A 26,984-nucleotide genomic window follows, 5' to 3' on the forward strand; every position below is an offset into this window, starting at 1 on the left:
TGTACTTTAATAGAGCTGAGTGTATTTTCATTAGAGACATTTTATGTTTCATGTAAAAATTCCTTGCCTCTCTTAGGTCTAATTATTAAAATTTTCTGTGTACATGAAGCTAATTACGTATAATTTTTGTTTTGAGTTATAACCGTTAAAACACTCGAAAGCCTGCATATAGACCCTAATATTTTCCATGTTTGTAAAAGTCCCGCTTAAAATAAACAACCCTTTCTTCATTATGATATCATCAATGTTTGTTTCACACCACGAGGGCAGACACGTGTAGTGATTTTATTGTTATGGAGTTGCATGTGTCGGAGGAATTTCTGGAAAAAAAAGTCACTTCTTTAATGAATGTGACGTTTATAAAGTGGAATATGTTATCCAAGATTATTCAGTTTGCTTATGAATAGAAAAACACTCATCCGAAGTCGAAATATCCATACATATGGAAACCAGGTTTTGTCATTTATACAAATCAAGTAAAATACTGTCTTTCTTTTTTCAGGTTGGTACTCACTACATAGATTAAGGACAGATCCAGGATTCTTTCCTGCATATTCAGTAAGATGGCATGACACGGTGCTTTTATTCATCGCACTTTAATGTAAGTATTCGATGAGATGGAGACTACTAGATTTTTGTATTTTCTAAGATTTCAGTTTTTGATCTGAACTTGTTTGAGAAGCTCATTGCCAAAAGATCCGAACTCCAAACAATTCGAAAATGAGATAATAGTTGGTATCACTTCTTGTAACCACACTCTATGATATGGTGAAAGTAAAAGTTACCAGGAAGGTACCATATTCTTGTTAAATTATGTCTTAAAATCATGCTTTCTTTGCATTAAGTATCAAATCCCAACTGATTTTTCTGCCAAAATATACCATATTCGTTTAGCCAATTATCTGCTTCTAAAGTCACATGATGCTTGATGGCGATTGGCATGGGATAGGATAGTTATTTAATAGGTTAATACTGGCATTATGTTGTTTCTTATATTTTATAGGTAAAAACTAACAATAAATGGATTTAGATCTAGCTGGTTAATACTGTGACTATCGTGAAGAAAATAATAAATAAAGGAAGGGGGCGTTTGGACCGAAATATGTGGAAAATAAATATTGCGAAAATGAAAAATATAGTAAAAAATCCAATGTTCAACAAAGTTAAATTTACTTGCATGATATTGCTTTCTGTAATGCCCATGGGTGGGCAACTCATCTCTCAAAGTGTCAACACAATCTCAATGCAGGTAGAACGGACTCTGTACTAGCTGTACTGTCTGTGTGCGGTTCTTTCAAGACACAAGTTCGATCGCGTCTGCAGTAAGTGGCGGCTCCTTTTAAGTGAAAAACAATATCATTCCCAGATCATTTCCCTTTACTTACGAGTAAAAAGAGAATTTTCTTGTATAAAGAAGAGAGGTAAAGCTTGTATTCTGTTAGGCCTACACTTTCTTACGCATGATATTTTATGTTACAAATAAACAGTGAAGGTTTTAGTGAAGAAATACTGTCTGCATCTGCTTTAGAACAGCTGAAGATAAAAATGAGATCTCAACAAGGTGAGACTGATATCAAATCTCATTAGCACGTTGTGCGTGCGAGTTAGAGATTTGCACGACATATAATCGACTAGCTAAGAACATTTATGGATAAATTTTGAAATGTGATCGTATCATGTAGAACATAGACAACTTGACTTTCTTTGACTATAAACTATCTTGAAGAGTGATAAGGAAATCTTCTTAATGTCAAATATAAGACCCTACTTCAAGATCTACAGCAGAATTCACTGCTAAGTTTGGAGAAACAGTGACAATTGACAAGGGATCGAAAGTTTTCTAAAATCTTTTTGGCTTACGCCGATAGAAAATCCTGAAAATTTATAGCGTGAATTAATAAATCTACAGAACAGCACGCCACTCATATTCCAGCAAAATCAGGAATCGAACTGTTCGTAATGTTGCCTAAGTCAGAATTTCCAAATATACTCTTTGCTTCCATATATACTGTATGTGCTTGAGGCAGAGTTTAATACAAGAAAGAAGTGTAAAAGCTCTCAAAGTAAAGAAAGAGCTCAGAAGTAAGCTTATTTCATCTGCCTTGACATGTAAAAAATACTTCCTTGAATTTGTTATTGTTTGCGAATACAGACTATTACCTTTCTGAGAACAGAGGAATACTCTTTAATGTATAAAGACTTGTAAATTCTAGCGTTCTACGTTTCAAATAAGACATATAATAAGAAATATTAACAAATAGTGTAATAATAAATAAGTGTTGCAGCTATATTTGTTGTATCTTGAAAAGGTTGTATTCACTTTGTGTTTCCATTACTAAACTAATTTACAAAGCTAGAAAATAATATAATTTTGTTACGTGTTCAGGTATAGTCTGTCTAAAATTACTATAATTATTGTACCATGTGTCATTATGAAATTCAAATCATGGAATATATATCACGATGACCTGCATGAGCCGCCAGAGCGCACCGTGGCTTTTGCAGCGAAACTACAAACAACTTGTAACTGCTGCGGCTGGCTCCGTCTCTCTTTCTCTCTTTTAAGGTTTTTTTAGCACTTTGAGAGCACGAGTTGCTCATCCATGGCAATGCCGATAGTTTGACAGTCACTGTAAACAGCTATGATCTAGTACAGAACCAACAGTTACCCAAAACAAGTACTGGACTGGCATATTACTCTTGGCAGATATGGTGCTATATTTTGGAATAGTGATTGTTAGGAATAATAAAAATATTTACCCAAATATTATTCATTTTTTTCGATGGTCAGATATCTGGTGATGGTACTGGTCACTTACTGGCATTCAATTTTGAATGAATTAACATAATTATGTTGGTTCGAACTACACGCCATCATGGTGTATAAACCAGAAGGATCTGTTGGATAAAATAAAAATTGAACAGACGTGATATCAAGATAGGGAATGAAGGTAGCCTTACCTCTCCATTACCGTATCCTTATGTTTTCTGGTTTTTTCTTTCTTTATCTTGTCCTGCATTATTAATCCCTTTTGCTCCCCTTTCCATTCCATTTCTTCATTCTTTATAATGTTTCCTCCTTTTGTACTTGTTCCTTCCCTTCCTTTCTTCAATTGTGTTGTATTTTCTTCCTCCTATTATTTTCTTTCCTTTATTTTATTTTTTCTTACTTTATTTCGGTTTTGATATATTTATACCTATTTTTAAATGAATTATTTTGTGTTAACCTCCAGATTAACACTGTGATGAGGTAAAGTTAGGATTGTGTCTCTGTGTAAGTAATTGACCGGGGAGAGACCTGGGCCGCGTGATCCCTGAACATTAATACAGTGAATGTAATTGAAGGGTTGATAGCAAAAACCGGACAAGTCCAAAATATTAATTTTTCAGAAAACGAAAAAACTATCTCTCTCACGTTTCTCATACAGTAAAGTACTGTGACATATTTTATATATATATCTCATATATCTACCAACTTTTGTAAAACGTTTCACTGTTCTCTTTTATATGGTTCCTTGGGAAAAAAATGAACACATTTGGACATATCCACTTTTTGCAGACAATTTTATATGTATACACACATTAATTCAGAAAAGTGTATGTTATCATGTTTCATTCATATTGCCAACTGTATCAACATACAAATAAATAAATACTTTACAAGTTTTTTATTAAATTAAAAACTTAATGTTGGAATGATTTCCTGATAAAAAATATAAAATATATTGTTATATTTATATTTTTCTCTTTCTAAATTTATGTCCTTCAGTCTTTGAATTCTTGGCAGGTGAGCTAAATCAAGTACCGAAAAATAATTATTCTCATAACAACAAAATAAATTATGCTCAATAAAAATATTATTATTATTATTGTTATTATTATTATTATTATTATTATTATTGCTGTTTCCACTCATCACACCCACTCCTATTGTCATCTTCTCCCACCTCAACGTTTTCCTCATTCTTATGATTTGCTTTTTTTGATCTGGTTCATTTTAATGATCATTTATTTGTAAAACGAAATATTTAACAAATAATACCGACAATAACAGCTAATATGGCGATTAAACACAATAAGGCAACACTAATACCATATTCATGATATTTTCTAACAAGAACCGGATAAGTCTGTGACTTGTCCGTCTTTTGCTAGAGAGATGTTGGACTAATCAGCTTTTTGCATTTTCAAACACTCATTTCAATGGCACAAATCCGGTTTTTGTAGAAACTTATTATGTCCGTAGATGCCACTTGAAGTGAAGTGAAGAGAACTGTACTATGCTCAAAATTGGAATTTTTGGACTTGTCCTGTTTTTGCTATCAACCCTTCAATTCAATGATGAAGGATTGGTGGAGCGGAGAAAAATTCTCTCTGGCACCGGAATTCGAAGCCCGGTTTTCAGATTTACGTGCTGACGCTCTATCCACTAAGCCACACCGGATCCCAGTTCCGATGTCGTATTGAATCCTCTCAGTTTAAGCTCCACCTCTTAGTTTTCTCTTTAGTGGTCAACCCTCATGCACTGCGTCACAGATGTGTGGCAGTGGCACAATGTCCAACACACTAACGTGCAGAGTTGCACTCATTACGAGTGACTAAGTGGCCGGGATCCGAAGGAATGAGTGCTGTCTTAAATCAATGTGATATATACGCATATCATATATCATATCATATCATATATCATATCATATCCAATCATATCATATCCAATCATATCATATCATATCATATCATATCATATCATATCATATCATATCATATCATATCATATCGTATCGTATCGTATCGTATCGTATCGTATCATATCATATCATAACATATCATACCATACCATACCATAGCATAGCATAGCATACCATACCATACCATATCATATCATATCATATCATATCATATCATATCATATCATATCATATCATATCATATCATATTATATCATCATATAATACCATACCATACCATAGCATACCATACCATACCATACCATACCATAGCATACCATAGCATACCATACCATACCATATCATATCATATCATATCATATCATATCATGCCATACCATACCATAGCATATCATATCATATCATATCATATCATATCATATCATATCATATCATATCATATCATATCATATCATATCATATCATATCATATCATATCATATCATATCATATCATATCATATCATATCATATCATATCATATCATATCATATCATATCATATCGCAGAATTCCTGCATGTCAATATCATATGTTCTTCGGTAAATCGGTATAACTTTCAAGTTTTTTTAGATATACCTACTACATTACGTATCTTTACCCGAACGTGAAGAAACGATGAAGTTCATTACCGTTGAATTCTGGAGTTGGTCCCTGATTTGTTAGTTTTTACTTCTTCCTTTCTTCAGTCTTTTTATGTTGTAGGCCTAAATGTTTCTGTATATTCCTCTTTTCTTCTTTCTTTCCTACCTAGTTACTTTCTTTTTAATTTCCTTCGTTCTTTTTTTTCTAAATACCTCTCTTTCTTTCCTTCAATTTATTACTTTTAAGTAATGTACCATTTAATATTTCTTTCTACTTTATGCCTTTTTATTTCTTTTTCATATTAATTTCATTCTCTATCGCTTTCTTCGCTCTTTCTCCTTTCTTTATCATTAGTTTCTTTGTATTCTTTTTCTTTATTCTGTCTGTATTTTTAATTTTTTTTGTTTTGTTGTTACTTTTCAATTAAGCTCTTTCTTAATTATATGTTATTTCGCTTTCCTTGTAACTTTCTTTGTTATGAATAATTGTTTCTTTCTTAATTATATGTTACTTCGTTTTCCTTGTAACTTTCTTTGTTTTGAATAATTGTTTCTTTCTTTTCTTTTTTCCTCGTATTCTTTCTGAAAATATTACCACAGTCTAGTGGGCTATATACGATTATACAGTCACGAAGCTTGAGTTGTGAGGGTGCTAGGAACAATAGACTGTGCCGGTACTATTTCGCATTGTCTGTAATAAGGCGATATTAGCGATCCTAGTGGTTAGCAACTATCTACGAATGCATATTTACTACGTATTTAGCTTCGTAACTGTATGTACTAGACTGTAGTATTACTGTATTTGAACTCGAGTTGGACAAATTTCCACTGTTAGCTAAATCAATTGCCTTATATCCGTAGGGAGTGGACGCACGCCATGTCAGCCGCATTATAATTGAGCGCAGTGCAAGTCATTAGTGCACTTGTTGAGGATGTCTTCAGGAGTACATCTCGACCTCTTCGCCCGTCTCTCCCCATTGTTTATCATCATCATCCTCTCAAAGTCTCGCTCTTAACATCGTCTGCATCCATTATTTTTTATTTGTCCTAATGAAAACCATGATGCAGGCTTTTTTGATATTCAAATATACGCAAGACTTTTGTTTACAGTAATAAAAGGACAGGAGGACCGTGTAAAAACATTCTAGCGTGAAGAAAATAATAGAATGTTATTGCAGAAGAAATTTGCTTAACTTGTAGAAATAGGGAAAGGAATGCTTGATGAAGTCCCGGCTTCTTGTAACTGATTGGAATGATAGTATGTGATTTGGTTATCCACTTGGATAGCGAAGATTTTTTAAATACAAATCATTAGCTTACCGATTTAAGTGGGAATATATAATAAAATTGAACTTTCACGTTTTGTTCGTGCTTCTTGTGTACATACATATTATATGTTTTACGAATACACACACACACATACGCACACTTGCTTGCTTACTTAAGAGCATGTATGAGTACACGTTTGTGTAAAGAACTCACGGGAAAAAGAATAAAGGTTTTCACTTTCTACACCTAAGTCACTCCCATTGTGAATATAAAATCACTACAGAAAGAAGGAAAATGACTTACCTGGAATATGATGGGAGTTGAAATTACCCTCATTGTACAAATACACACCCATCGTGTCTACAGAAGATATCCGAAGACTAGGTATTGCTCAAGAAGATAATATTGGCTGAAACGATTATATTTTAACTTTTCCAACAGATCTACTTTGGCTGCTAAAATAAGACTTCCGATACTGAGTTTGAACTTTTTTTCCTTGTTTGGATTGTGAAATATTTTAGATGAATGTAGACAAAAGCTCTTGAACCGAAAGAAATACTAATGTGTAAGACGTTGTTAGTTTTTTAAAATAATTATTTCCTTGTTTTTAATTTGGAGAGCACACTTCCTTCTCTTTTGTATTTTGACATATAATACTTAGACTCTACAATTTCCATCCAAAGTTTATTAATTTTAAACTACATAAACATGCCTACAATACTGTACTGTTATCTGTACAAAATTTGGCGCCATTAGGGCTAACTGCTAACAATAGACGAGCCATATTTCACTAATCAAATAATATTTTAGCTTATATTTGAACGTATTTTCTGTCTGTTGTGGAACTACGATATTCTATACAAGAGACGTGATGAAAGCAAAATTGACACGGTTCTTGTACATGATCTGTAGCATTCTTAGACACAAAAAATGACCGATCACTTGTAGCGTCGAAGTCTAATCTTCCCAACTTTCCGGTTCTATTCCCAAGTTCTGACCGCCTAGTTAGCTCTATAGTGTGTGTCTGTCTACAGACTAGCCGGCCCGGGTTCGATTCCCGTCGGAGTCAGATATTTTCATGTAAAATTTCTACCTCGGGATTAGGAGAGATGGCGATGCACGACTTCTAATCACTAAATTGTGCACCAATATGCCTGGGTTAAATCACAAATCTCTCCGCAGTGCATATGAAGAAAAGGCATATGTCACTGTTGATAGTGATTCGTCCGTCGGATGGGGACGTTAAGCCTGGCGTTCCCTTGGTGCTATTCGACAGAAGTAGGCTGCGTGCCGACACCGGGTTTTCCCTTCTCCCTCACCTTCATCATCATTCTCACTCATTACCTACACTACACTTACACATACACTCACTCTAGTACACGACACAACTCTTCACAGATACACATCATGCATAACCTGGCACAAGTTATAAATCAGAGGTACCCCGAGAATCGAACCCGGGTCCGCAGGATTATAAGTCTAGCTCTCTAGCCACTAGACCACGACGGCGATATTGTCTGTGAGACTAACTGCAGCGATTTCTACTGGACTGTGGGAAGAATTGGTTGTTAGTATTCATTACCTACGAGTCAATTAAACCAGGAGTGAAACACCTGAAACAATAGAACAATTTTAATAAATGAAACTAAAGACTCCGTGAAATCACAAAATAGTGACTTTTTAATTTTATTTCACTGTACTTCGAGTCTCTAATACAATGCATTATTACACATTTCATTAACATGTCCTTTAAACGTAGCTAGCAATCATGGGTTTGAATTGAAGAGTTCAGAGCCATAGTGGGCCAAGCGCCATTTATTAAAAACAGAGAAAGCAAGGGTTAAAGTGAATACCATAGTTTAATGAAAATTGATATATAATTTAGTTTTAATGTGTATACTTTATATTACTTGCTATGTGTTTCCATTGAATTGCATATTTATTATCATCATACGGCTTTCAGGTAGTGGTTTCCCTGACATTTCTGCATACGGTCCACCACTACCCTTACATTCAATCACATATCCCAATATATTTCTCCTATCATCTACTGTATATCTTCCCATATCTTCCAGTTACATGAAGTTAAACCCTATTTCTATCTATTTCTTCTCCATACTTTTAGAAGTACAGTATGTTCAACTCTGCACCTTCTTTATCTTCCCTCTATCCCATTCTCGAATACTATGCAATACTTTCTATCATTCTCTTATATAGAAACATTCTCGTCTACATCTACTCATCCATCTCTACTACTATCATTGTCATCTTTCATTACTCATATCCCTAATTTTCTATTTATCTTAAAACACCTTTTTATCTCTGACTACTACTCACTAATTTTTCTACTTTCTCATCTACATTACCATATTATATTATTTTCCTCATTTATTTTTCCAATGTTCTCATGTTTATAGTAAGGTAGGTGTCCCTGATATGGCCATGCTAAGGCTTCAGAATTTTTCTAGCCGCCATTTTGAAAAAATGTAAACCACTTTTTTCTTACTCGTTCTCAGTCTAATGGACTTTCTTAAAACAATTTCGTTTCCCCATAAAAATAGATTTAATTGTCCAAAAAGTCCCAATTTCCGAACGTCTACGCAGTGGCCATATCAGGAACACGTGCACATGATATGGCCACCCTTGTTCCATGTTCTACAAATCGTGATTGTTTTCAGTTTGATAGCGCAGTTGTGCTAAAATTGAATAATTTTGGTGTAAAATGAATAAACATGACACTTAGGCTAATAATTTTTTTTATAATTCAAAAGTGTAGTCAAAACAGGTTTTTCCATAAAAATTAAGTTGTTTTTCTTAAAATACAAACTTTTTGCGTAATCCCAGCTATAAGGCATGTAAATTTGTCAGGTGAAAAAATAAAAGTGAAATGAACTTGATATGGCCATGGTGCATTTGATATGGCCATATCAGGAACAGGTAAGCTTTCACGAAAATCGTTTGATTATGAACAACTCGTAAGAGATACGCCATCAACGACAACACCAATCAACAGAATATTAAAATCTGAATGGAGTACTATGGTTTTCACGAACAAGTCTTTGAAAAACATGCATAAAACAAAGGAGACTTACCAGAGAAAAATAAGAAGAGGTCACATGAAAACCGCAAAACAGGCAACTGACGCCATATTGCTCAACCTGACCGGATGGAAAACGATCAAGTGACATACCAGGAAGCTCTTTCACTGGATGCTGCTGCAATTTAGCTGATTTTTTGGTTAACTAACTCACAATAGCGGGGTGGCCATATCAGGAACATGGCCATAACAGGAGCATCCACCGTACTTACTTGTTATTACTTGATCAATTCACTTATCACTTTTTTCGGTTTATTGGATAACTTTTTCTCTTCATTCTCACTACTTGTACTCACTTTGTACCTCCTACTTTCCATATTCTTCCTCTTTCGATTACATGCATATTATCTCCTTACTATTTCTAACTCCTATTAGCCTCACTACCTTTATTGCTTTTCTTCTCACTGATTTATCCTATCCACCTTCTATTTTACACTTCACTACCTATTCCTCTATTTTATTCACAGTTCCACTTCAGTTACACTAATTAATCTAATCCTTACATTTGTGACCGCATCTAATACCATAGACTAAGTAAGATTTCTCCTCTAGTTCACTTATTACACTTCACACGTCTTTGTTTACACTTCCTTGTTTCTTTAACTATCACGAAACTCTCTGAACTTTACCAAAAGATTCCTTTAGTTTTTCGCACATCTTTAATACCCTATCAATATCACCCACGGTTGCTGGACTTTGACCTTCTGCTCTCTCTTTCCATTGAATTATGGTAATAACTTCATTTTAAGCCTTGTTTTCTACGGTTTTAGTATGGCGCTTGGCCCACTATGGTTTTGAACCCTTCAATTCATAGGTGTGCTCATACTGTCTTGGGTGTAGGCTTGGCGTAGTACGTTTCTTACTTCACGGGAGTTTTATTTCGTACTAGCCGTACCCGTGCGCTCCGCCGCAACCGTTAGAAATAAATATAAAGTAATTACATAATTAAAATAGGACATTTGATCCAGGGAAAATTCGTGTTTGATAGAAGGATATATCGTTTAGTATGTTACTTAATTTAAATTGTATTTTGATCCAGAGACCACTCATTCGGTTATAAAAATTATTTTAGGAAATACAGGAAACGAATGTACAGAATACCCTATCAAGTTTTCTGTGCATAAGAAGCTATTTGAATCTTACCTGTGCTCGATTCACTCAGAAGTTACTGTAATAACATTATAGCATTATGTCCATCTAGAGAAACTACACTTTTCAGTGTGAATTAATAATTAATTATACAAATCGGTTAATTTAGCTTCCGACATTACTTCATACAAACACAGAAACATTCTCTGTAGGCTATGTTTCATAGCTTTCGATTGTTGTTGTCCATGGCCCCTTATAGACGAAGTCATTTGTTTTTTATTTTATTACACCGCTCTAGATGGTGTTGTTATTGTAATTTTGAAACTCATTTATCTCATTAAATATCGGTCCTATCAACATTTTGCATAGAATAAAACTTATCGGAAATTATTTTTAAAGAAACTTTTGTTATATAATATTTTTCATGAAAATTAATAATAAGGGAGATATTTCGATTTATTTAATTCAAGCCCCATTATAAACCCCCCTTTTAAATAAAATATTTTGAATTACATATAGCTTAAATTCTAAGTTACAACGAACTTAATTTATATTCCAATTTTCATATAAATCGGTTCAGCCATTATCGCGTGAAAAGGTAACAAACATCCAGACAGACATACAAACAAAAATTTCAAAAAAGCGATTTTCGGTTTCAGGGTGCTTAATTATATATGTTAGGACCAATTATTTTTGGAAAATCGAAAATTACCAGAAAAATTTCGGCTACAGATTTATTATTAGTATAGATTATTTCATTATAGAGTCAGATTGCAAAATCACAAATATGAGAAAGGTTAAACACTACTGACATTATGTAGAATTCAGGATAAGAACATTTTTATGTGAAGTTTGAACATTGGAATCCTTCCAGATCGGTTTAGGAGAAATGTAAGAGTTCTCCAATGACGTATAAACATCATTAACATTACTGAAGAATTCCTGTAAACAGCGGTATGTCATGTTCACGGTGGACTGATAACAATCGGGTTCCGAATATTTGAGAGCATAAGGATGCTGGTGTGATACGGGTTGCATTCTCTCTCTCTCTGAGAGAGCCAACGCACGTTAGCTGGGCCCGTCCGTTGCCTTGGTTACAAATTACCTAGGATGGAGCTTCCAGTCACACCCTTCTTCCCTCTTGCCGCGTTCGCTTTCTTTACAAGGGCGAGGAGAGAGAAGGAGAATGGGCGGTGTAGGGAGGAAGAGTTGTTCGTGAGATGGAACTCGCGTTGATGTACCAAGTCCGTTTCTTCTTGGTAGGTATATGAGAATAGATGTTATGAAAGTCTTGCTATATAAAATTGCAAATCGGAAACTCATGATGACATATGTTATTACATTTTGGTCTAATTGTATTACCGAACTGCTACAACGTTACTTTTCCACCCCGAAGCCTGATGCCATGTCTCGACCTGTGGAGATTATGGCCATGGATGATTCGAATTCCTTCTTGATTATAATAGTATTCGTTCGTTGTATTCATTCATTCATTCATTCATTCATTCATTCATTCATAGTGTTCTGGTCAAGGGCAGGTATTTCACTACAAAACTAGCATTCGCCAGTCTTTCCTATTGTCTGTCTTCCGTATATGATCCATATATCTTAATGTCGTCTATCATCTGTTATCTTCTTCTGCCCCGAACTCTTCTCCCGTTCACCATTCCTTCCACTTCTTCCTTCAGAAGGCAGTTCCTTCTCAGCCAGTGACCCAACCAATTTCTTTTCCCCTTCCTGTTCAGTTTCAACATCATTCCTTCTTCACCCACTCTTTCCAACACAATTAAGTTTATTATTCTGTCCATTTTACACGCTCATTCTTCTCCATATCCACATTTCAAATGTTTCTAGTCGCTTCTCTTCACTTCGTCGTAATATCTATTTCTGCTCCCATACAATGCTACATTCCACACAAAGCACTTCACTAGTCTCTTCCTCAGTTCTTTTTCTTTTCAGAGGTCCGTAGAAGGTGCTCCTTTTTCTATTAAAAGCTTAATTTGCCATTGCTACAGCTCATGTTAGTGCTTATAGTACACACCTAGTATTACTTGATGCTGTCCACTTGCTCTGCTGCCTCTTTTAGAATTCGCAAGTTTACAGGTTGAGTGAAAGAGGAGGCTTTATGGTCTTAACTCTCCCAGTAGATATAAATCTACTACTACTACTACTACTACTACTACTACTACTATTACTACTGCTACTGCTATTGCTACTACTACTACTATTGCTACTACTACTACTACTACTACTACTACTACTACTACTACTACTACTACTGCTGCTGCTGCTGTTTTCATTTATTTATTTTTATTGGTTAAAAGGAATTTGAGAAATTAAATTACCAATCATATGATGCTCCATTTTCATATGTTTGTGTACTTTTTGAATTCCTTGGTTTAAATATAGATTTAAAATAATTTAGAACAAAATAAACTCCTTCTGCATCTTCTTCACCTAGAAAAAAAAAAGGAATAAAATAATTTTTACCAATCATGAAATGCAGAAATCCCAAATATCCAGACAACTCTGAATTAGGGATCGATGTTATCCGGGCTAAAGGGCCGTGGTCTGTTGGCGCTGTTGCTACTGTACGTTTCGTCTGCTGATCCGGCAGACATCGTCAGCGGTGTGGCACTCGGGTACGCAAAGATCTCCTTAGAACGACGGGGACTGTGGCTGGTTGTCTAGCGGTATTTAAGGACCACGGCCCTTTAGCCCGGATTACATCGATCCCTATGACGCCGGCCATGAAAGCCTACATTCCAACCCTGAATTTTTTTAGCAACTACTGAAGAATAATTTTCATGTTCTTATGTGTCAAACATTATAACTTATTATTATACTTGAATAAGAAACAGTAGGCCTATTTGAAGATAATCAGTCTTATATGTCTCCTGAAAAATTTACTCATATGGACAAGTGGGGACTCTACGATTCATATGAGAATTTGTGAGGACTGATAAAAAATTATAGGCCTATTCTAAATTAATTATAACGTCTACAGTTTATTGTAGCCCGCTGAATTGGTAAAATCTGGTAAAGCGGTTCTTACTTTACGAATATCTGAGAAATGCTGCACTGTGTCGTCTAGGATGGCTATTTTGTCTCAGCCATCTTTAGTTTGCCGTGCTTACCGCTGAATCCGAGGTCGCAAGTTTAAAACTGGCAGAGGGCGATGGAGTTTAACTACGATAACAATTCCTATTATTTTTTTCATTTCAGAAGGGAAGTAAAACTAGATTTACGCCACGTAAAAGAACCCTATCCTTGAATGATAAAACTCCAAGCAAAATCTAGCTGTCATTTTTCGTTCACATCAATATTCAGTTGTTAAGGTAGCAGAATGCGTGACTTCTGAGATGTGGATTTGTTCCACTTTTTACGTGAAGTCAGAACCAATCTCTTAAGTTCAAGAGGTTAATCTCTGTTCTTACGGTTAACTGAGTCGATGAGAAATAAGTTTGTAAACTTTTAACAGAGATGTGAACATTTATAAGACAAAAACTTTATTTTATCCCGGGGATATTTTAATGTTAGAGATGTTGGTGTTTCTGTTTTACTTTTTGTTTGGATTAACCAATAACAGCTATTGTGGTAATCTGCCTCTTTGTATTAACGGAAAGGAATGGTGGTGTGTAAGGAACATTTCTCTTTATTACAATATTCGTTTTTCCTGAATTGGAAGTGTGTATAAAACTTGGTGCAAAATGAGTGCTTGCCCCGAAGGTAGGCAATATGTAACAGCTATAGCGAACTTTATTTTTTTAAATTGAGCTTTAATATGTGCGATATATTGGGTTTGTGCTAGCCTGAAGCACTTTTTTAAGGAACAAGCAAATGTAGTTGTGGGTAAAAAGATGCCGCAGGAGAGGGTAGACTTCTTATGAAGTAAGTAATTTAGAAGCCGTGCGCTGTGTACTTTGTCAAGAGTTCATTTTACAGAGGGGTGCAAACATTAAGAGATGCTGCATGCGGTCCCGTCCGTCTCTATTCATTTGTAGCTCCCACCCCCCCTTCAAACCTCCCCGCGCATCGAGTCGACTTCACTATTTGCAGAGACGTAAAATTGCTCTGTGCTGTACGAACTGAAATCGCTGGAGGTTACTCAAGGTGGCATTTAAAATTTAATCTTATTTACTTACTTCGTCCCCTTTTGCTTTCCGCGATTGAACACGATTCTTTAGTCATTTTAACTCCATTTAGTCTCTATCTGCGTTCAACAAACCATGTTTAATACGAATGCTGATGCTTTTAACACAGGACAGATGAAAGCCTTGCAAAAGTATAAAAGAGAACAACGAATTAAAAATGCCATTCTGAATAAGTCTATGGGAAGATTTTAGTGGTCAGCTTCGTACTGCAATAGTGACATCAAACGAAATTACGAAGACCGACGCTCTGCTTCATTTCAGATTTTTCCTGTCCGTTACCAGAATAGCTACAGCGTTGGATTTCCACAGATCCAGAATTAATTCATGTAGAGTCAAAATGGATTTTGTTACAGACGAATGCATGTTGTTTTTTTGAGTATATACTTCTCTGAAATTATTTCCCTACTTTTGTTCATTCAATGTAATATAAAGAGCAACTAATCAAAATGTATATTGTCCATCGGAGGGGAAAAATGAACGCGATTTTTTATTTTATACTATTTTACAGCTTGTACATCTTTTTGTATTCTGATTTCTCCAGAATGTACATTGTTCCATTAAGGAAGCATTTCAATAATCGTAAGTTCGAGCAAATCACATTTCTCGTGTTAAATTTTACTTTACCTGGTTAACATGTTTCGGCCTGTTATTGGCCATCTTCAGAACTGGTTGTTGCTGGTCTTGGCGCGTTTGGTTTGTTTCCTGTGGGGGTGTGTTTTTGTAGTGTAATGTGGAGTGAAAAAGTGTGTGTGTTCTGAAATTGAGTTGTGTGTTAAGGATTTCGTTTGGATGTGTTTTTGTGTTTCTGTATATTTCGTATTGTTCTGGTGTGTTTAGTTTCTGGCTTATTATTATTATTATTATTATTAATATTCTGTTTTTCTTAAGAATGTAACTTCAACCAATTTGTCTGTTAGAATGAATTCATTACTACAGCCGGATTGTTTTATTTTCCGTTAAACTTTTTGAATCAAAGTCTCATAAATATTGTGTTCGGTTACGAGAATACCAATATTGTAGTACCTATATCTAAATACCTGCTGTATAGTGAGAAGATTACCACTGAATATTATATTTCGGCAGTCCGAGACCATCTGGAACTTCTTCGATCACAAATATTGCATAATTAACAAGTTTCTTCCAGTGCCATAAGTTTTTTTCTCCGAACGGAAGAATTTAAATAATCAATCCGGAGTGAGAGAAAATGTTAACAACCTCCACATCCGACATCGCGAGGAGATGTTTGAAATTCTCGACAGGCACAAAAAGCTCTTCAGAGTGAGAGATTTATATTATTTGACTCATATCTAGAGGAAGATATTAATGACGGTGTATAATTAGGGGATAGGTAGTTAAGGGAAATGCTTATTCTGTTTGAATGTACGTATTTTAAGGCTCTTACTTTATGTATACGAATCACGAAAAATCAAATGTTGTGGTGAAGTTTTATATTGCCTATATTTGCCTTTTTTTTTTTTACAGTTTGTGCCTGTTTTGTTTTTATTTGTTCTTATTTTTTTGCCTTTTCTCTATAGGCATATATAGTTAACAGCACTCATTATTAATTTTTTTGCTTGAAACTGAAAAACACTGATAGTTCTTATAGTATACAAAGATTTCGGACAATCTATTGTGATGGAATTCTTAAGACCCTCTACCTAACTAGTCCCATCGTTCATACCGACCAGTCACCGTCTTGAGTTCAGATAACGGTTTACTTTATTATCTCCTGCATAACATAGACAACGTATCTGCTTGAAGCATACAGTCTAGAATTATCTTTGTATTTAGAGAGAAGTTACCTGACACTCTCCTACCCCCTGATCCTATTGTTACGAGGTGAGGGATATGGTTGAGAGCAGTAAAATACTATGCGAATAACTTTGAACAAATAGCACTAATTGTTACGGAATTTTCAGAGAATGATTCTCTGTCAATCAAAGAAGCTCAGTGTGTGTTTCAAGAAAAAGGACTTAAAGAAGACTTAGCACATATCGATGCGGATTTCACTTTTGTAGCAGATACCATTCAACAACTGGAATCCAGAAGTCTGTCATTTTGAAAATCCATGTTTCTGTTTTTTAATTCGAAGAAAAAATTATATGTAGCTCCTGGCAAGTATGCTGCTCAAATATATATTAGAACATACACAACTTTTAACACTATCACTTCGGAATATGTATTATATGGCTTTCTTGTATTAAATACTATCGTAGCTGGTTTACATGTTTCGACCTATTATGCGTCATCCTTAGAACTGGTCGTTGTTGGTCTTGGCACACCCTCACAGGAAACAAAACAAGAGGCGCCAAGACCAACAACGACCAGTTCTGAGGATGACCCATAATAGGTCGAAACTTGTAATCCAGGTACGATGGAATTGAACACAAGAGAGTAATATAATACATATTCCGAAATATATTATAAGCTAAAAAGTGTTATTTCAAGATATCCTGGATATGAAATCAATAATTCTGTGTATAAAGTTTTAGGTGGGACCGGTGATGAGCTTCCTGAGGGGTTTAATGTAGTCAGGATGGTACTGTATAAGCACGTTCCAGTCACTTCAGTGCATGTTTAGAGATCCTTTTCGGCATATAAACAGATTTTGTCCAATAGACGTCACAAGAGCGAGTGTTTTAATCTTGAAAAGTTGCTTGTTGTGTACTGTCATTGAAATTATGAACATGGAGACGAATAAGTGGACACTAAATTAAACATTCTGTAGGACAAATACCACTTATCTAATTTTTTTTAAGTGGTCATTCAGTGTTATGTTAATTTTCTGTGTGTACATAATGAACAAAAAAGCGAATACTGCCATTTAATTAAAACATCGTGTAAGGAAATAGCCCAAATTAATTATTGTGCGTGGAATAATTTTCAGTGGTTAATTTTCCCTAAATTTTTATTTTTAGTGCCTTTTAGGTGCCTGGAATACAATTTTTAGTGCCTTTTTAGAAGCCTAAAATACCATTTTTAGTGCCTTTTTAGGAGCCTAAAACACCATTTTTAGTTCCTTGACTTCCGATCCCTAATAATTGCTTTTGGAACGGAAGAAAACGTAGTTACACTTTTTAATAAAAAGTTACGAGTTTTTTGTAGGTGGCACGTTCAAATTCTTTCCCCGTTATTATATCCGTGTATGCTTTCTAATTATTACTAATAGTTTCGGTATTCGGAATTAAGGAGTTTCGGAAGATTGCTTTTCGGAATTGGTTTTCGGAAATTTGAAAGTGCAATAGGATTACCGCCTTTCGAAAAATGGTCATTCGGAAAAATGTAGGGGAATCATTACTCGGATTGCATGATACAAACTTTCGAAACATTGGAGAATCGTGTCCGAATTGACATGTCGCTGTCCCTGATGGAAACATTCCCGTTTTATAAACTGTTTGTTTGTAGTTGTAATAGGGTAATATTTGTAATAATTATCGCAATTGTGGTAATGAGATTTTAAATAAATTTAATTGAGAAAGAGAGCAATTCCAATATCCTATTAACTGGATGATCTGTTCTCTTCCACCTCATTTCACTTTGTTTTGAATAACGAACGCAAATGTAATATCACTTAATTTTTCTTTTGTGTTTTGTTGTAATTTCATGTAATTTATTTTAATTTGAGATTTTTAATTATCCTGGAAATGTTGATTATTTCAATGGATGTATGCTATGGAATATTAATGCTGAAACATGAAATGCAGCCGTTCACAGAGAATTTCAATCATTTTTTATTTAGACTATTGTCGTTTCTACAATTCGTCGTCCACTATTTGCTATATTAAGGTGTTCATAGTCAAGTTGTAAATCATTAACACTGTAAATTATTTTCTCTTTAAAGTAAGTTATGTTCAGGGTACAAGACCTTTTAAGTGTCTTTATGGTAACGAGTGTTGGAGGAAGTTAGTTTAAACAAAATTGTGTCCTATAATACGGTTTTCTATTTATAGAGCTGTTTTGCTAAAAATTGTCAATTTTTAAACTCCCGTGTTTTCAGTTGAAGTAGTATACTCGCATAATATACGAGGAAGTCAAAAAGTAACCTTAATAATTGTTTTATTAATTTAATATGTACAATAAGACTACGAACACTTCATCACTTTTCAACATAGTATAACAGCAACACATGCATTGAACGTAGTGGGGACTGTGTTGAAAAGTGATGAAGTGTTTGTAGTCTTCTCGTTATTCAATTAATAAAACAATTATTAAGGTTAATTCTGTCCACCGTTGTCGCTGAGGGGTTAGCGAGTCTAACTCCGAACCCAGAGGGCCCGGGTTCGATTCCCAGTCGGCACGCTTATTCCGTCGGATCCCGGCCAATCAGTCACTCATAACGAGTGCACCTCCGCACATAGGTGGATAATGTCCTACGTTCATAGACAGCTATGACGTAGTGCAGAGGGCAGGCCACTAGAGGGAACCCAAGAGATGAAACTTAAACTGAGACTATTCGATCCGACACCGGGATGGGAATCCGGTGTGGCTTAGTGGATAAAGCATCAGCACGTAGAGCTGAAAACCCGGGTTCAAATCCCGGTGCCGGAGAGAATTTTTCTCCGTTCCACTTCTCTTTCATCGTACGATGACGCAGATATATGAATCAACAATGCTTTCTGCATTCAGTTCAGACAAATATATGAAACCAATGACATGCTCCTCTACAGAATTTTGTCCTACATAATCTGAGGCATAAGGACATCTGTTCCACTTTACTAACATCTGTAGCTTCATCAGTATTATGAAAAAATAACAATTGTTGTATTGTTTAGCTTCTCCTACAGTATGTGTAACTATTATATTAGCTGCGATATCAAGAAACTCATTTTGAGAAGCTTTAGATATATAAGTTGCATTCTTTGGTAGACTGTTTATATTTATCCTAGCAGTTTTACTTTCTAGCTTAATAAGTTATACAATTTCAACAAAATTCTCTTTACTATTATCATTATCGTCATCAGAGACCTCTAAGCCCAATGTATAGCCGAGAACAAAGTAACGCGACCCGGGCCATTGTTGCCAGAGCTAAGCGGTTACGCAATATGTCAGCTTTGTGTTTCTCGTTTAGCTTTGAAATCACTGTCCCGTTACGTTCTCTTTCCAGAAAATTGTTCCATTTTACTATTAAAGATTTATGACATTCACTATTAACATGCTTTGCAAGTTTTTGTCCTATTTTTTTTTTTTCCAATTGCAAAGTCCACATTTAGTGAAAACATATTCAGCATTGCTTCAATCAGATTGAACGAAATGGCGGAAAGGATAACAGAAAACTGCATCAGAGTACTCAGTGCATTTATACCTATCAAACCATTTACTGTTAAAACTTCCGTTTTTATTATACAATAACGTTTGTTTGTAAACTGATTTACGTGGTTGGCATGGCCCATCGTAGTTCGATGCACTGATATCAGATAGTTCGTCCTTATTAGAAATATTTGCACTCATATTTACGTCACAGAGTTGAACTTGCGTTTAAGTCACCAAGTTGTGGAGAGAGTATAAAACATTTCGGTTAAGTGGGTTCACATACACATTTCCATCGCACTTACGCTTAACATGGAAAATATCTTCAAAATATTACATTTACGTCACAGAGTTGGGGAGATTTGCTACTGAAAACTATTGCGAAACGACAAATCCTTTCTATGATTGTTAGAATAACCAGCAGTCGACACTGATATAGGTTACCTATTTTGAGTGCAGACAGCATTGCTGGTTGTATAGAACTATCAAAAAAGGTTGATTGTAGTGTGCATGTACTAGATATTAAAAATATAATGTTTAAACTTTATTTCATTTGTTGTATTTTTTAAACAGAATACACTGTATGTTAAAAATAGCATTATTCTAAAATTCGGTTAATTAAATTCATTAGTTTGCTTTATATCAAGTAAATTAGCAATTTCTTTAGTAATAATTATGTAATTGTAAAATAATTACCGTATTTCATTAAAACTTAAAACCGCCTCTGGTGGAATTCAATAAAATGACAACAAATACTAGTGGAGACACTAGTAATGCCCCACTTCGATTATTGTGATTTTCTACTGACTGACCTCAATGTCAACCAGTCGCAAAAATTACAACGTGTTCATAATTCTGTGTTCGCTTCGTCTGCGATGTCCGTCGCGCTGACCACATTACCCCATTCTTCCAAACTCTAAACTGGCTACGGCTTAACGAACGTAGAAATTTTCATTCTCTTGTTCCCCTTTTCCAAGTCCTTCACATCTCTACACCTACCTACCTTGCCTCCCGTTTCAGTTACCTGTCATCATATCATAATCTCTTCACACGCACGCAAAATAGCAGCATACTAGCCATACGAACACATAAGATATCATCGTATTCATCATCATACACAATCTCGCTCTCGCGCTTGTGGAATACCCTACCCAGTGACATCAGAGACTGTCGGAATTTAGTAGCGTTCAAAAGCAAACTTATTAAGTATTTTCTTGCTGCGTAGAGTAGGTTTAATTTTTACTTAATAAAAAAAATGTTTCTCTCTTCTTAACTCTTACAATAAACTGTCTAGCTTTTATTAATCAGTTAATCTTTTAGTACTTTAATTTTTATTGTATTTGTAAATTTAATATTAATTGTAATTATATTGTAATTGTATTCTTAATATTGTGGTTGTAATCCCCTGGTAGAGGGGAAGAGAAGGCCTGATGGCCTTATCTCTACCAGGCTAAATAAATAAATAAATAAATAAATAAATAAATAAACATAATGCTAATGTGAAAATTATTGAACGTAGAAAATTATAAAGTAAGAAAAGAAGATAATGATGGAAGTAGGAAGATTCGATCCCACATACCGTCCCGCTGACAGTTGGCGCGTAACTTACGCCTCTCACCTAAATCAACTCTTTTAATCCTAATCTTTGGTGCGGATTTCATTAAAATGGGGCGTTTTCTATTGCCGACAATCCCTTGTCAATATTTTTGTTTTCATTTTGCGTTATGAATTAGACTATGTGAACTACTGATTTCTATATACGTAGCTTATAGCTTATGGCATTGATTTTCTCACCATTTATGCATACCTTCATCCTTTCGGAGAATTAATTTGGAGTAGACACTCCTTTCCAGCAGGTTATGTATCCTCTTTTAGCAGCGGAATAGCCAGCATGCGACATTGAACGTCTCTGAGGCGTACGAGAGAGTCTTTGCAACGACACACAACTTGAAAGGAATGGTTTTTACCTTAATTAATGTTGCTAGCCTCCCACTCTTCTATATTTTCTTTCCCCTGGCTGTAAATTAAACACCTGCTACAGTAGCCGTTTTGAAGCCTCCGAGGCTCGCCAAACGACGCGATGTAGGACTCGGGTATTACATTTTTGCGGCGGGAAATTGGGTTCACTCTGCGGCATGGTAATTAATTCTCACGGAAACAATGGTGCAGAATCTCCAGCCGCCTGTGAACTTGAGATACAGCGCTCACATTCTCTCAATTCCAATCTTACAGGCTTGTTCTCAAGCTGAGTCGCAGACCGCACAGTGGAATGAACCACTGATTGTAAGAAGAAAATAGATAAAAAAATAATATAGCGTATATTAAAACTCATACAATACTATTACGCTAGCGCTTACAAGCACATTCTGAATAAAACATGGGTCCAATTCTCAGTACTCACACAGCTATTTCTCCATTTTGAAAAGTACGTAATAACACAACATTAAATAAAAAGAAAACAATACTATGGCAGTGAAGTTTTGATTTTAAATAAAAGAAATGACAAAAATTTGAAGTAGTACGAATGTGTCTTTCAGACCGTGTTTCACGAAACTAGACCACCAAAAAATGCAGAATGCAGCTATTAGGGAGTTGTTTAGTCAACTGTCCGAAGAAGGTTCGAACCTCATAAGTGACACCAATAAGGGGTCACTCATGAGTACGGCCGTGACATCGGTATATTTGTATTAGTTTGAAGGTGAACATACGACGCCGGACAGAATGTAGTCGACGTGTTCCAAGTACAGGCAGGCGGAAGCGAATTTGACGCACGCCTAGGCAAGCACGTTCCGTGTTTTGTATACGATTATTGCGTATTATAAAATCAAGACATTACAATCATTGTATATGAAGAGTTCGCGGGAAAAACGATGAATGTCACAGTTTTCTTAAGGTTGATGTCATTATCTAATTCAAAGGATCACTGCGAAATTTAATGTTATTCTTATGAAAAATGGTAAAAAGGAAAATTATCACCAGGAATACAGTAATCTTTTCCTTTATTTTCTATAGAAACAGCGCTACATCTTGTAGTTATAGACTCAATTAGATCATTATCTAATCCTTAACAGAAATGTGACATTCATCGTTTTTCCCGCGAACTCTTCAATTATAAAATTTAACATCGGAAAAACCTAAAATGCTGTTGAGGTTGAGAATAATTGTTGGGAGTCATACTTAAATTGTCACAGATGTGGTAAAACATAAGTCTGAAAAATGTTTATATATATATATATATATACATATATATATTTAGAGTTTTGCATAACAGTTTTAGAATGCCGAAAAGATGGCGTATGACGATATAAGCAAAAAAGTTTGTGCGAAAATGAACACAGTAATAGAAAAAAACTGCGGATTCAATACATTATGCAAAATTGCAAGAGTTTTGTCAGATTACAAGTGCGATTGTTATAAACTTAATGTAGAAATGGATGATGTGAAGTATTTTACATATGTGCCCTTAGTTTCAGCCGATGTAGAACATAGTTTCTCCGCATACAAGGTTATACTATCCGACGCTCGGCTGTCATTTTCATTTGAAACTTTGAAAATAAATGTTGTTGTTTATTGCAGTAGGAACCGAAACCAGACGAACAACATGCAAGAAAAGTAAGGTACGGAATAGATGTGATAAATAGATTAATGTAACAGTTAAATATGGGGAAAGCAAAATTGTACGCCATATATGTCTTCGAGATTCTAAAACTGTAATGCAAAATTCTCTCTCTCTCTCTCTCTCTCTCTCTCTATATATATATATATATATATATATATATATATATATATATATATATATATATATATATATGTCTGTATGTATATATAAACAAATCTTTTCAGACATGTTTTAGCACATTTGTGACAATTTAAGTATGATTTCTCAACCTCACCAGCATTGTAGACCTTTCCGATAATAACTCTTATATACAATATTTGTATTGTATTGATTCTATAATAGGCCTACCAATAATCGTATACAAAACATGGAACGTGCTTGCTTAGGCGTGTGTCAAATTTGCTTCCGCTACCTGCACTTGAAACGTCGACTACATTCTGTCCGGCGTCGTATGTTCACCTTAAACTAATACAAATATACAGATGTCACGGCCCTACTCATGAGGCAACTAAGTAAGGAGATAATGGGGTAGGGTGGCCAGTTCCTTGCCCCCTCCATTGCATACATCGCCGATTAGCTACATATTATACTAATCAGACTTCAGATGGATATAAATAATAATTGTTCTTCCTCTGACATAAAGGCTATCGTCAAGTGAGATGTACTGCCTGATAACAGATGTAAGACTACTTATCAGCCATAAGCTCGTTCAGAGGTGTATTAGGGAGAAACTTAATTTTTACTTTGCCTAACCGAGGACGAAACATCAGCAGAACTGAAAATATCATAGTTTTCACTGTAAGAAGACTGGCGCAAAAATCAATGAAATTTTGTCAGAATGAAAGTTCTCGCGAGTTGGCGAGCAATTAACTTATCTTCACACTCATGGCACTTAATAACGTTAGTGGCGGAATCCGCAGAGGTCTTGACTTGAGTTTTAGTGTCAGGAAGCTTCTGCGCATTGTCAGCACTCCGTATTGTTTTACATTCTGCAGTGTTGACGCACACAACTTCACCTGAGGGGCGTCGTCTTAATTAGCGGTTACTCGGTATCTGGTTGTCAACTCGTTAAAGCATTTGCTAATGCAAGTCAATACGCATGTACAAATACACCAGGTATTCACTGGTATTCGACTCCTAGCAAACACTGATTTTGCGGTACCATAAACATTATCAGGCGCGTCTCCACCCAAAGCTCCGTCACTTCGGTTTTCCAAGCCGGTATTCTGGGTTTTAACCCGGCGAGTGCAAATTAAATTTTTTGATGAATAGAGTCAGTGTTTGTGTAAATTTGTTTCGGTTTTCTTCCATTAAACTTGCTGCTTCCATCATCATATCGTCACCATCGCCTCTTGAGAAAGTGTGCGCCCATGCCAGGAAGCATAAAAGTATTCCATCCCAAAACGCTACAAAATGCCAAATTCTAACATTAAAAGTAATTATAAAACACTAAATTTGATTTTTAAAATGCTAAATATTTAATTAATTATTTGCTGAAAATCTATCCTATCGTCCACACCTGTGGAGTAACGGTTAGCGCGTCTGGTCGCGAAACCAGGTGGCCCGGGTTCGATTCCCGGTCGGGGCAAGTTACCTGGTTGAGGTTTTTCCCGGGGTTTTCCCTCAACCCAATATGAGCAAATGCTGGGTAACTTTCGGTGCTGGACCCTGGACTCATTTCACCGGCATTATCACCTTCATCTCATTCAGACGCTAAATAACCTAAGCTGTTGATATAGCGCCCTAAAATAACCTACTAAAATAAAAAATCTATCGTATCTAATTAGGAAAACTCATCACATAATCACGACTGGAGAGTATGGACTACATTTTCACAATTACTCAATCAATATACTCTATTTCAATCAATATTGTCATTATTATTTTTTCAACAAACGCTCAAAAGTATTTAGAGATCACACACGTCGAGCAGGTAGACCATATTAGTTTCTCCTAACCAATGAAGTGAAGTATTTACACAATAATTGCTTTTAACAAGAAATTGGTTTACAAACAATTAACTTTTCCCATTTCTCTTATTATTCTTAAATCCCCTTTCCTTTGCGATTTGTTTATATATGTACATGTAGGGTAAAGTTACATAATTCCGTGATACTCCTAATCCCGTGATACTTTTTTTAAATTGAATGGCAGTCAAAGCTTTGCCGTACGACCATAGCGTCAGACAGCTTCCTGAAAAGAGTGCATTTTTCACCTATTTTTGTGACATCGGTGAACTTTCTAGCAAGATACCCAATCCCGTGACATTCAGTGAAAGAAACGTATCACGAAATTAGGGGTATCACGGAATTAGGCAACTTTACCCTATATTAGATAATTGAATAATTAGCCCTACTACACTGAACACGTTTGAATGATTTTGCTGCCAACTTAAAACTTCCCGCTAGGAGATCGAGCGTCTCTCACTCGCAGATTCTGTACGGACATATGAATCGTAAATTCAGATAGCTAATCGATTAAATATTTTGATCGATCAACAGCAGTAGTAAACATGTTGATGGCTAAATAATTGACAATAATTAATTTGCAAGTTGTGCTACAGGGAATATGATTATTATACTAATCTAAATCCGTGATCATCAGAGCCTAAACGTAGTAATTGAAAACAAGAATAAAAACCATAATTCTAATGACAAAATATATCCTGATTTCCTGGAAATATAACCACAAATTTTCACCAATTTTGCATTTATCTGTAAGTAACATGAATTAAAATAAGGACAATTATTTTATTATGTTACATTAAAAGGAGCTGTAAAAAATAAAAGAAAAGGAAAAAAAAAAATTCTCTACGGAGATTCGAAGCATGCTGTCAAGTGATGTCAACTGATGCCCATAGGAGCAAGCGCGCGCTTTAGAGCCCAGGAGAGCCTGAGCGCTTTACAGTGGAAACGAAAGCGACAGACGAAAGAGGTAGTATATGCTGCTTGGTCGAACTATATACAGGGATGACCAGCACTGATTCAATGGATAAAGGGAAGAGAACTTATTACAACTGTATCCATGTTAATTTTTAGATGTGTCTGAGAAGTATGTGCATTATAAGAATATAAGTTTTAATTTCAATGTCCATTTTTCACAAGTTTGCTTTTTTTTATTCAAAAAGAATATTTTCTCAACTATTTTACAGAAAAGTGAAATTTTCAGATGTTTATTTAGTAGTCTTACAGCTACTGAAATAA

At 35.2% G+C, this 26,984-nt stretch overlaps 1 protein-coding gene across 1 annotated transcript in view; it reads left to right on the top strand.

Moving 5' to 3' along the window:
• The first annotated feature begins 506 nt into the window (after positions 1–506).
• luna overlaps positions 507–26,984 on the top strand; it is a 644,320-nt gene continuing 617,842 nt past the window's right edge. Inside the window, exon 1 of the mRNA XM_069813127.1 lies at positions 507–601. Coding sequence (XP_069669228.1) covers positions 569–601 — 33 coding nt within the window. The 5' untranslated portion in view covers positions 507–568. The remainder of the gene's footprint in view (positions 602–26,984) is intronic.

Source organism: Periplaneta americana, chromosome 16, assembly GCF_040183065.1.
Source record: "Periplaneta americana isolate PAMFEO1 chromosome 16, P.americana_PAMFEO1_priV1, whole genome shotgun sequence".
In the NCBI taxonomy this organism is placed as follows: Eukaryota; Metazoa; Arthropoda; class Insecta; order Blattodea; family Blattidae; genus Periplaneta; species Periplaneta americana.